Here is a 12,524-nt window from a genome sequence, read left to right as displayed (position 1 = left end):
TTATCTCACAGCATTTTCTAAAATTATTTCGCCTACAGTCATGGGAGAAAGGAGCTTTGATTGAAAAATATGGACGTGAATTTCTTGAGAGTAACTTCAGTTGTGTGATTTCTATAGGTTATGACATGTAAAGCCCTAAGTGGCTTAGAACTGGGATATCTGAAGGATCATGTCTTTCCTTATAAGCCTACCCATCAAACTTCATTTGAAAGCCAGTGTGGTCCAATGACTACTTAGTGTGTTGGACTAGATGCTGGAAGACCAAATCCCCACTCAGCTACAAAGCTCATTGGGTGACCATGGGCCCACAATTGCTTCTCCACCTAACCTACCTTACAGAGTTGTTGTGAGTAGAAAGGGGTGGCTCTGTCATTAAAAAAAAAAAGATTCAACAGATATACATCTTAGAAAAAGAGGAAAAACAAACAAACAAAACACACAGACGTTATGGACATGGTAGGTATATGAGAGGAAAATAGCATAAATATAGATTTTACAGTACTCAGTATATAAATACCGTATTTTTCACTCCATAAGACTGACCATAAGACACACCTAGTTTTTAGAGGAGGAAAGGGGGAAAACCCCGTTTTGGGGGGATCAGTTCACAGTTCTGCAGCTTCTTTTGCAAAGGGGGAAAGCCCCTTTTTTTGAGGATCAGTTCAAAGCTTTTGAGCTTACTTTGCAAACGGAAAAAATCCTGTTTTTATGGGGTTCAGCTCACAGTTCTGCAGCTTCTTTAGGAAAGGAAAGGGAGCCATTTCTACAATTTCCAGACAGATAATTTAATCAGCCAGTCACATGTCACTGGGGAAAGAAACAGCCTCCATCTGCAGAACATTCAACAATGGAGGCCTGGGCAAGGGGGCGGGGCCAGAAATGGAGCCAGCGATCAACCACACATTCACTCCATAAGACGCACAGACATTTCCCCTTACTTTTTAGGTGGGAGAAAAGGAGCGTCTTATCAAGCAAAAAATACGGTAATTTGTGGGCATCCATCTGTCTTGGGAGACAGTGGAGGAGTGTGCCTTTTGGGGTGAGTTCAAGCTGTTGGACAGTTGCAGCGCCTGCTGTGGATGTAGAGACCGATGTGGGAGAGATGTTTTGTTGCAGCTGGGGCAGATGAAGGTGTCCAGTTGTGCTGCTGCAGATGCATCACGGCGTTCCTTCTCTCTGCTCTCCTCCCAGCGGTCCTTTCTGCTCTGGCTACTACTTTGTTTACACAACTTTGCTGCCTGTCTCCAGGCACTGTTGTCATCTGCAAGGGATTCCCACATGGCAGGGTTGATGTTGCCAGCAATGCCACTGGGACTAGATGACCTTCAGGGTCCTTTTCAACTCTATGATTCGATGGGATGAGACATTCTAGCCAGACAAAAACAATCAAGGAGCAAAGCAGGGCCAACCAGGAGTGTGGCCTGGGAAGAGTCATGAGTGGCAGATACAAAGGGCATTTGACTTCTGAGCCTGAGGTTCCCCACTCCTGCCCAAGTAAATATGCCTAGTACAGTGGTACCTCGGGTTACAGACGCTTCAGGTTACAGACTCCGCTAACCCAGAAATAGTTGTTGTTGTTGTTTAGTCGTGTCCGACTCTTCGTGACCCCATGGACCAGAGCATGCCAGGCACTTCTGTCTTCCACTGCCTCCCACAGTTTGGTCAAACTCATGCTGGTAGCTTCGAGAACACTATCCAACCATCTCGTCCTCCGTCGTCCCCTTCTCCTTGTGCCCTCTTTCCCAACATCAGGGTCTTTTCCAGGGAGTCTTCTCTTCTCATGAGGTGGCCAAAGTATTGGAGCCTCAGCTTCAGGATCTGTCCTTCCAGTGACCAGAAATAGTACCTTGGGTTAAGAACTTTGCTTCAGGATGAGAACAGGAATCACATGGCGGTGGTGCGGCGGCAGTGGGAGGCCCTATTAGCTAAAGTGGTACCTCAGGTTAAGAACAGTTTCAGGTTAAGAATGGACCTCCAGAGCGAATTAAGTTCTTAACCCGAGGTACCACTACACTAGTTCCTCCTATACCATATATTCACTCAATTTTGGTGCATTTCTTCTCATATATTATATAATAAGAAGACACCTGGATCTTCCTAGCTAGGTCAGCGTCAGAGACTTATGAGTGGTTCACTTCATTCTAGAACATGTCTGTAGGGCTTTAAACTTTCGTGTACTGAAGCAGTGAGTCTGAAGGTATGAATGATATATTAAGGACCTCACATCACCATCATTGACAGGAAAACATACAGTGGTGCCCCGCAAGATGAATGCCTCGCAAGATGAAAAACTCGCTAGACGAAAGGGTTTTCCGTTTTTGCGTTGCTTCACTAGACGAATTTCCCTATGGGCTTGCTTCGGAAGACGAAAACGTCTTGCGCTTTTTTCTTAAAGCCGCTTGAAGAGGCGCAGTTGCGACGGACCATGCTTCGCAAGATGAAAAACATTGCAAGACGAAAAGACTCGCGGAACAAATTATTTTCGTCTTGCGAGGCACCACTGTATTAGTGAAGGAATGGTAGGGACTAGAATTCAGGATTTCTACTGCTTTCTTTTTAGCAAGGGTCATTGCTGTGGGGCTTGCATGCTTTAGGGACCCATGACTGTGTTTCTTTGGTTTTTTTTAAATGATATTTATTGAAAAAAGTTTTTTTAAAAAATTACAAAGAAATAAAAAGACAAAGTCACAAAGAAAAAAAGACAAAAACAGAAAAAGAAAAAGAAAAAAGAAAACCATCATTTTCAAATTCTCGAATTTCATTACCTTCTTTCCATGACCTCCTCCTCCTCCCATCTCTTGTATCTTGATTAATAATTGTCACAGCAAATCCTTTCCATAATTCATAGTATTCTGTCCTTACATTACCTTACTCTATTTTCATCTTATCTTATAAAAAACCTTAAAACTTAAGAGTTAAGTCTTATTTTTACCAGCTTCTCATAACCATAACCTTTTACCTGATTCTTTAAACATTTTTACAAGAGCCAAGTAATTTCATTTCAACATTTTTCCAACGTTCATAAAACATTTCTGATAATAAAAAGAATAAAAAGAATAAAAACAATCCAATCTTCTTCCAGCGTCCCCTCTCCCTGGTCCCGGGATTGTCAGTCCTTTTTTTTAACCCATTAGTCTGGCACATTAACCTGGTGATCTTATATCCGAGGCCTTCAAATCTCTTCCATGTCCCTTCCGCAGCTCTTCTTCATATTTTCCTTTCACTCGTTTGAAGCTGTTTGCTGCAGCTATTGATCCAGACGTGGGTGATAGATCAGACTAGGATGTTCTTAGTTATCAAATTGTTAACAGCCGCACTAGATGCTTGAAGGGGAAACGTTAAGGAGCAGTGAGGATCCACCTCCATAATAACACTTTTGTAGTTTTGGGGTGCTGGACTCCGTGATTGTTTTCTTTTCTCTTGGAATAAGATGAAGCTTGCTTGGATTCTTGCAAATCTGTGACAATGAAACAGCAACAAAAACAGATAGCTACAGAGCCCCCCAAGGGCCATGACAGATACTAATGCGTCTTTCCTGCAGGCTGAAGAATTATTCAGATGTGTAGCTAGCAGCTGACGTCCGAATAAAAATTCATCAGCCCGACTGTACTAACTCTGGTCACAGAATAATAGCATCAAAAATAGATTCATCAGTCACTGTTAGGCATTGCTTGATTCTATAGGGTGGCTATTTGAGAATCCCTGATAAGGTTCTGAGTAGGGCAGAGCATCAGTCCGCAGTATTTGCGACACAGCCTGGTATCTCTGACCAGCGTTGAAATGTGGGCTTGCATCATGAGACTTAAACCATGAAATTGACTCTTATATTCCAAATTAATAGGAATTTTGGATTACTGCCAGGCTTGCAAGGAGATTCACACTTCAGTAATCTAGATATCCTCTGCTGAAGGCTGTTTTTCAATGAAGAAAACTGAGCTGTGGGGGAGAGAAAACGAAAAGAGAAGCTTGGGAGTATGGCAACATTTTAGCAATGTTGAAAGATTTGGGCAGCTGAATAAAGCAATTAATAGAAAGGATAGAATACTCCCGAGTAAACAGAGGGCTGATCGCACTGCATTTTAATTTCTCTTAGTTTCCATTGAAATCAATGGAGCTTACTTACACCATGGCTTACTTGGCCCAATGATCTCAATGGGAATGAAGTACAGTTTCCTTAGTTTGGATCCACCATTGTGTGTTAAAGTTACTTGCAAACCATTTTAAAATAAAATTTTAAAAAATGAATTCCTTTCTATCATGCTAGGGCCTTTGTTTTCCCAGCCACTCTGGGCGGCTTTCAACAGAACATTAAAAACAGAATAAAACTTCAAACATTAAAAACTTCCCTAAACAGGGCTGCCTTCAGATATCTTCTAAAAGTTGGATAGTTGTTTATTTCCTTGACATCTGACGGGAGGGTGTTCCATAGGGTGGGTGCCACCACCAAAAAGGCCCTCTGCCTGGTTCCCTGTAACCTCACTTCTCGCAGTGAGGGAACCGCCAGAAGGCCCTCAGCGCTGGTCCTCAGTGTCCAGGCTGAATGATGGGGGTGGAGACGCTCCTTCAGGTACAGTATACTGGACCGAGGCCATTTAGGGTTTAAAGATCAGCTTGTGACCTTGCCAACATCAGCAATGCCATGCCTAGGGTGTTTTTTTTTTCCAGCCAGTTCTGGCACCTCTCAGGTGGGTGCCTTTGACATTCTAAGAGAATGAATTCACACTAAAACGCTGGTAAATTTTCAAGAGTTTTAAAAACAAATCACAATTGAATGTGGAAATATGGAGAACTGAACAAGACTGGGAAAATAAGAAACCGAGAGAAGCTTAAATTGACAGATTTATCCAACAGTCATTATGATGAATCTATATGATACCCAATCAAGGGTTAACGTTCTTGAGGAAATAATAACTAAGGAAATGATTAAGACTGATATTTCACTCACAAAACTAGTTTTTTAAAAAAAAATAAAAGCCACCTATTGTATTCTCCGCATTGATTAGGAATGTAATTGCAGAACGTGCTATTAATGTATAAAACTCTGTCTGATGTGTGTTATCTCACAAGTCCTTACTGTTATCAGAACACCAGTAAAGAAGGTTGAAAACAATCCAAATATTTCAAGAGATTCATCTTGAAGCATCTTCCAGAATTGTGGCTTTAGCCATGACACCATCACAATTCAAATAAATGTGTTTGTCACCCATCAAAGGCTGCTAGCTATGAAGGCTATGGCCCATCTCTACAAGAAGCAGGAAGTCTCAGTTGCTGTTGTGCCCAGATCCTTCTTACTGGCTTCCTATAGACATCTAGCTGACTGCTGTGAGAGCTGGATGCTAGGCTTGATGGGCCATTGGCCTGATCCAGTAGGCTCTTCTTATGTTCTAAGTACTTAAAGAATCTTCTACAGGGTTATCTTCTGGCCCAAACAAAAAAAGCCAGATCAGAGACCATGCAGAATAGACCAAGCAAGCACTATATTATGACAAAAAAATAAATGAATGAGTCGAATACACAGCAAGGCAGAGCCTTGGAAGAAAGAGCAAAGGAAAAAGACCCATCTATTCAACAATGAAGATTTGTATAGGTGGTTGCACCCACCTATTCTGGCAGAACCCACCAGTTCTGGCACCTCTCAGGTGGGTGCCTTTGACATTCTAAGAGAATGAAGGAGGTGTTCATTGTGAGTTCTGGCACCTCTTTTTCTAGTAAAATAGCACTGGTCATGCCCACAGAAAAAGTGCCAGGTTTGAGCTCAAGAATAATCATAAACAGTTCTTGTATCTTTTGAGATCCTGCCCCTTAGCTCAATTAACTTGCTCCAACATGGGAAACTTGAGAAAAACCCCTTTGCAGATTGGCTTTGCTTAAGAACAAATCAATGGTTCTTAGAAACATCAGTTATTGACAGGATTTTGGGGCACATCTGGCTTTTAAACCAGCCAATACCTTTTTGTTTGTTTTTACCACATGAGTGGTAAGCCCTTTTGTTCAAATCAATAAATTACCGTCATTCCACTCTAATTCCCGTGATGCATGCAAACAATGCAATTATCCCAAATGAAGAGGATACAGCATCTGTGATTTCACCGAACTCATAAAAATGATAATGACGCACATCTAAAGATTTATTGATTTCCCAAGTGCATGCTTTTCTTTTTTTTCCTTAACAAAATTGGTGGGGCAGAGGGTGCTCCGGATTGTAAGTGTCATTGGTACACAGGAGTTTAGCTTTATAAAAGTGGCATTCTGATATTGTCACCAGAGAACAATATTGTGAATGCTAAGCTTGTATTTGCCTTGAGGCCAAAGTCAATTCTTCTTGAACCCTTTTTGGCTAAATCTCCTTTCTTCTGTCTGTGCAGTATTGGATAAATATACTTAAGAGAAGATTGTTTTCCTTGCTTCCTCAGACCAAAGTCCCATTAAATCCATGATTGAAGCTACTACCACAGAGGAGGGAGGAGATGCAGAGAGTGGCTGTGGGCTAGACCCAGGGCCAGCCCACCCATGAGGCAAGGTGAGGTGACCACCTCAGGCAACAGGATCCATATGGGCAGTAGATCCAGTCTCCAAGAAATTATTCACCCACTGCCACTGCTGTACCTCCTTGTCCTGCTCCCAAAGCTGTGTCTACAGTGGCGTCTTGGTGAATAGGCAATTCCTGCTTAAACTGGTTACTTGCAGAAGAGAAGCAGTTTCTGGGGCGGTGCTGTTTGGTTGCTTCAGATTCCATAGTGTGATGTGGAAAGGTCTTCAGAACCTGACTGCTGATGCCAGGTTGCTGGCTAACATCATTGTACCCCATCTATGACTTCCTGCCCCATCTAAAACATGGGTAGGCAAACTAAGGCCTGGAGGCCGAATCCGGCCCAATCGCCTTCTAAATCCAGCCCGCGGATGGTCTGGGAATCAGCATGTTTTTACATGAGTAGAATGTGTCCTTTTATTTAAAATGCATCTCTGAGTTATTTGTGGGGCCTCCCTGGTGTTTTTACATGAGTAGAATGTGTGCTTTTATTTAAAATGCATCTCTGGGTTATTTGTGGGGCATAGGAATTCGTTCATTTCCTCCCACCCCAAAATATAGTCCGCCCCCCACCCCAAGGTCTGAGGGACAGTGGACCGGCCCCCTGCTGAAAAGGTTCGCTGACCCCTGATCTAAAATGTTTAGAGATCTAGGCGGGCTTTTTAATCTGACCCAAGATTTCAGTTCTGTACCCACAAGATTTTAGCCTCCGCTACTGCCTAGCAACTTGTTAGATGGAATCCATGGCACAAAATCATCCTGTTCACTCTGTGATCCATGACTGGTTGAAATTCCCCATGTGAATAATCTTGAAAGGTGGAAGTATCAGTAATTTGGGGGAGAGGGGGACAACGATGGCAGGATTTTTTACTTCTCCAAAATGGCCAGTAATTCTAACTAATAATAAAAACGGGAAAAATATTTGGAGCAGATTCAGAAAATAACCTCCAGTTTGTTTTTCATCTCCCTTGCTTAGGACTATACCAAACATTATTCTCTGGCATTGTTGGCAAGGAACAACTCAGGGGTTTGCTGCATGACTTATATCCTATGCAAAGTTGCAGTGCCGTTGATGAACTTTCTGCTACTTTCCTCAAGGAAGTGGATAAAGACAATCAAGGTAGTTTGCTGACTTTTTGAGAATATTGATTGAAGAAATGCGCATTCCAGGGTCCATGATGTATAGGATACTATGTTAACAGGAAACTTAAATTGACTGAAAGAAGATCAAAAACAATGTATTTTTTTCATAAAGGATGTGACACAGCACCATCTTGTGGATTCTTCGTTATGTGGCAAACAGAAATGAGGGGGAGTTTGCAAAGAGATGTGGTTTCCAGGATTATTTTGCTTTTACATGACTCAACTGAAGTCAAGCTGTTCCTGTTAATTCCAATGAGACAATTAAGAATGTACTCACTTTCTCCCAACTGAAACCAATGGGGCTTAAAAGTGCTTAACTATGGCTAGATCGTGTTTATTATTTTAAAACCAAAGCATCGTATACCGTCACTGCTGGTTCTTTACATACATAAATTTGCAGTAAGTATTTATGTATGTAGATACGTACCTGTAAATTACTCTGTGATCCAGAGGCTATTTTCTACGCAGAAACCCAGTGTGCAAACAGCTTTTCTGCATCCACAAGGACTTTCCTATTCATGACAATTCCAGATAGAAATATGTAACCATCCTCATTGCACTCATGTGCAGCTATTGCCCCTGACAATTCAGTGAATAGGGAGTCCTGCTCTTCCTAGGAGTCGTTTCTCCAGCTCTGAATATCTGAAGAGCTTTGGATCAGAGCACATTTTAAAACCAAGCTTCCCTAGTAGTAGAATATCCATGATGCTCTGGGAACTTCCAGACTGGGCTACAGTAATGTGCTCTGTGTGGGGCTGCCACTGACGGGTATTTAGTAACTTTAGTTACAGGATAGCACCCATTATCTTGCAGATAAATAGCATTAATGTAAGAAGAACATTTTCTCCTTAGGGTATATCTCTGAAGATATGTTTGTTGCCTGGGTTCTATCCTTTTCAGAAGAAATAGTCAAATCTACACTAGATTTTCCAATAATACCTCCAAATCTGACACAAATTGAGCATCCTACTTCTTATCTGAGTGTAAGTAGACATTATGATTTATTTTTAAGATTTCCCTTTTTTAAAAAAAGTTGTCCCTTTTCACTAATAATAATTTGTGGGAGAAAAGAAAGTGGTCACCAATCTATATTAAAGAATATGCACATGACATATTATACGTAAAACGTAACAAGATTATATCTGTTGGACTTTTAATATCTCTGCATCTAACCAGCAATATGAGTACAGTCAACATCTCTTTCCAGAATTCTAATAAGTCCACATATTTGCAAAGCTCGTATCTGTTAAATGCAGAGAACTGCAAAATGCCAAGGCTTAGCAGCCTTCTGAATGGCATTCTTATTGGTCTGGCTTTTGAAAGATCAAATTAATTCAGAAGGATGTGCATGAGAGAGAGTGCAATTCTAAATCGCCTGCTTTTGATTTGTGTATCTATTTGAAGTACACTTAATCTGACCCAAGGGTTTGAGATGCAGTAGTCTAGAAATGGCAGGTAGGGCTGTTTGCATGGAGAGCATATGGAACATGTCTCAAATCTTGTGGAAATCCCAGTACTATGTCCATGTAGACTCTTGACCTGTTCCTATGGAATCATAGCTTCTAAAGAGAACTCAGCGGAACATTCTGAAATAGCATTTTGGATACCATCTTGTTTTGTGATCCAAAGCGAGATGTTGCCAACCGTTTTGCCGAAAGCAGCCAACAGTTACTTGCATGAAGGGACAAAGTGCTTAGAAAGCTGCAGTGAGCCCACACATCTGGACCTGCCCAGACACACACCTGTTTCTCCCTTTGTCCCCATCATCTACTGTGTGAGGTTCCAGAGCTGAGGAAGCCAGTAACTACATCCAGAGGCACCCATGCAATTTCATGAATTATATGAAAGGGAGGAGCTGCACATGGTTTGGGCGGGGCCACAAGCACAGCCCTATTACAGTGGTACCTCAGGATACAAACACTTTGGGTTACAGACTCCGCTAACCCAGAAGTAGTACCCCAGGTAGGGCTGTCCTAAGCACATGCGGCGCCGGGGTGCAAAGATCCTCCTATCCCCGCCCCCCCAGCCCAGTGCAACAAACCAGCCCGAAGCGTCAGTATTGACAGCTGAGCAAAGCCGTGCGCCTCGTGGTGTGAGCAGCACGCTCTGGGCGGGCCTCTCCATGGCCCTACGCCAATCCCAGTCACGCAGGAGGGTGGAGCCGCCTCAGCGCTTCGCTGGCTCACTTGCCCCCCGAACTCATAGTGCAGAGCCTCCAGCAGCAGAAGAGCCTGCTGTGGTGCTCCGACGGGCAGGCTCTTCCCCAGACGCCAACTCTCGGGCCCCAGACTCTCGGCCTGGTGCCCCTGAGAGCCCGGCACCCGAGTGCTCCGCACTCCCGGTGCCAATGGTTAAGACGGCCTCAGGTTAAGAACTTTACCTCAGGATGATAACAGAAATCGCGCGCCGGTGGCACGGCAGCAGCAGTAGGAGGCCCCATTAGCTTAAGTGGTACCTCAGGTTAAGAACGGTTTCAGGTTAAGAACAGACCTCCAGAACGAATTAAGTTTGTAACCAGAAGTACCACTGTACATCATTCTACATGCTCTGTCTTTTCACAGAGTGTGAAGGGAGCAAAAGAGAAATATACAAGGCTGTTAGATGCAAACCTGATAACTCCTCAGAAGTTTTTATAATATGGCTACTGTTTAGTTTAATGGGTTTCCGCTTAGCAAGGTCATTTAAAATATAACTTTATGTTGTTAACCAATCAGAATAAAGTTCTAACCAGAAGCTGAGTCCATCGAAGCCCATGTGGCTCACTCATGGAATGCAGTTCTCTAATAATCCACTTTGTTTTTGCAGTTCACTGCAGATATTCAGGATAAAGAAGGACTGAGTGACCTGCAACTTGTTAAGGTGGCCACAGAGATAGCCACAAGAAAAAGAAACTGGAGGCTTCTTGCTAGTAAGCTTGGCGTTACAGAGAAGCACAACTTCCATTTGGGGAATGAGCATGGGAAAACAAAGGACCAAGTAAGTCAGATTTGGTGTATGGTGTGGATGGGTGTGGAATCTTTTGCAAGTGTCAAAACCAAATTGAGTCAGGAGTTGGGGAACATGCAGTAATTATAATAAAAATGCAACAGCCATATTGAAAGACAAAGAGTGGCATACCTGTTAGAGCGGCGGAGAAAGCCATGTATTGGAAGTTGCCTGTTCCAGTGGCAGGATACTTGGGCACTAAGCATAATCCAAAGGGGCATAGCTGGCAGCAAGGTGTCCAATACAGCCCATGTTGTTTCAAGAGAGTGTAGCATTCAGATAAGGTCTTCTAGAAGAGATGGAGAACCTGTGGCCCTCCAGATATTCTTAGACCCTGTCAGCCTAGACCAGCATTGTTAGGGACAACAAGAGTTGGAGAGCAGTAACACCTGGAGGACCATGGGATCCACATCTCTACCTCCTGTCCTGATGGAGGAGTTGATGACTTCTGAAGCTGTACACCCCTTAACAGAGAGTGGAGTGGACTCAAAGGGGCCGTGTGCTAGCTTGGAAATGGGTGCATCTCTGACATTCAGCATCCTCCTTGTGTGCCTCTTGGTATTTCCAGTGTGGGATTACACGAGGGAGCTTACTCATGAGGAGGGGCTCATGCTGCATGCTTAGTTGTCAGAGTCCCCAACCACAGGGCTGAAGTCCTTTCCTAAGTCATCTTCCCTAGAAGAGCAGAACAGCTGGCTTCCCTTTGCATGGTTACTGTGACAAGATCGGAAGCAACTGGGATTTCCAGTCCATAGCTCTGGTCTTATGAACTTCCTACAGGAAGCTCACAAGGGGGATCTGAGCACAGAATCTTCCAAATGTTTCTGTGAAAGACTGCTTGGTTTTGTAATGTAATGAACATAGGGAAACTGCCTCAGACAGAGTCAGCCCATTGGTCCACCTAACTCAGTACAAATGTGGGAAACCTGGGCCTTCCAGCCATAGTTGAACTGCAACTCCCATCATCCCTTGCCATTGGGCATGGACTACCAGATACTAGGACTGCCCCTAGGGCTGATGGGAGTTTGTAGTCCAGCAACATCTGGCAGGCCAAAGGGTCTGAACCCAATCTATACTAGCTGGTGGAGTTTCTCCAGGGTTTCCAACAGGAGATATTTTCAACTCTGCTGGGAGATGCCAAGGACTAAAATTAGGGGTTTCTGCATACAAAGAAAGTGTCACTGAGCAGCAAGGCTCCCTCACAAGCCCATCAGTTTGTAGCTTACAGGAAGTGCCCCTCACTTTCTCGCAAACCAGCAGGCTTGAGGCCAATTGAAGTGAAATGAACAGATACAGTACTGATATATGAGATGGTATATGGTAGTTATATGGTAAAACCAACCATATGGCTGTCATAAGATTTTACTGCTTTTCTATAGCTGTTGAGAAAGGTTCAGGGTAATATTTTGCTCCCCTCTTGTTTTTATGTGCAGATCCTGAAAATGTTACTGAGCTGGCACAGAACATGTCAAGGAGCTCCTCTTCCTATACTTCAAGCAGCCCTGCGAGAAAGTGGCAATGTAGACATTTGTAACGAAGTGTTCCACTTGAGCTTTTAATATATATATATTTGCTAGGAGAGGATAGTTGCTTTAAGACAGGGTGGGTTAGCTTTCCCAGCCTAAGGGTGATGTTCTCTTTTGTGCAATGCTATTGTTATATATTTGTGTAAACCCCTCCTTTCCCCCTGATATGGACTCAAGACTGCGAGAAGCCAAGTTACAGGGAACCAGGCAGAGGGCCTTCTGGGTAGTGGCACCTGCCCTGTGGAATGCCCTCCCACCAGATGTCAAGGAAATAAACAACTATCTGACTTTTAGAAGACATCTGAAGGCAGCCCTGTTTAGAGAAGCTTTTAATGTTTGAT

The 12,524-nt window shown here is 43.3% G+C and overlaps 1 protein-coding gene across 1 annotated transcript in view; it reads left to right on the top strand.

Moving 5' to 3' along the window:
- LOC310696250 (uncharacterized protein) overlaps positions 1–12,524 on the top strand; it is a 960,839-nt gene that overhangs the window by 23,298 nt on the left and 925,017 nt on the right. The window contains exons 6-9 of the mRNA XM_083481566.1: positions 7,506–7,649; positions 8,525–8,655; positions 10,478–10,648; positions 12,091–12,363. Coding sequence (XP_083337692.1) covers positions 7,506–7,649; positions 8,525–8,655; positions 10,478–10,648; positions 12,091–12,216 — 572 coding nt within the window. The 3' untranslated portion in view covers positions 12,217–12,363. The remainder of the gene's footprint in view (positions 1–7,505; positions 7,650–8,524; positions 8,656–10,477; positions 10,649–12,090; positions 12,364–12,524) is intronic.

The sequence above is a fragment of the Podarcis liolepis genome (assembly GCF_965112155.1).
Source record: "Podarcis liolepis genome assembly, chromosome: 17".
NCBI classification, from domain to species: Eukaryota; Metazoa; Chordata; class Lepidosauria; order Squamata; family Lacertidae; genus Podarcis; species Podarcis liolepis.
Note: the sequence above shows the minus strand (reverse complement) of the source record. Positions and strands in the feature narration are given on the sequence as shown.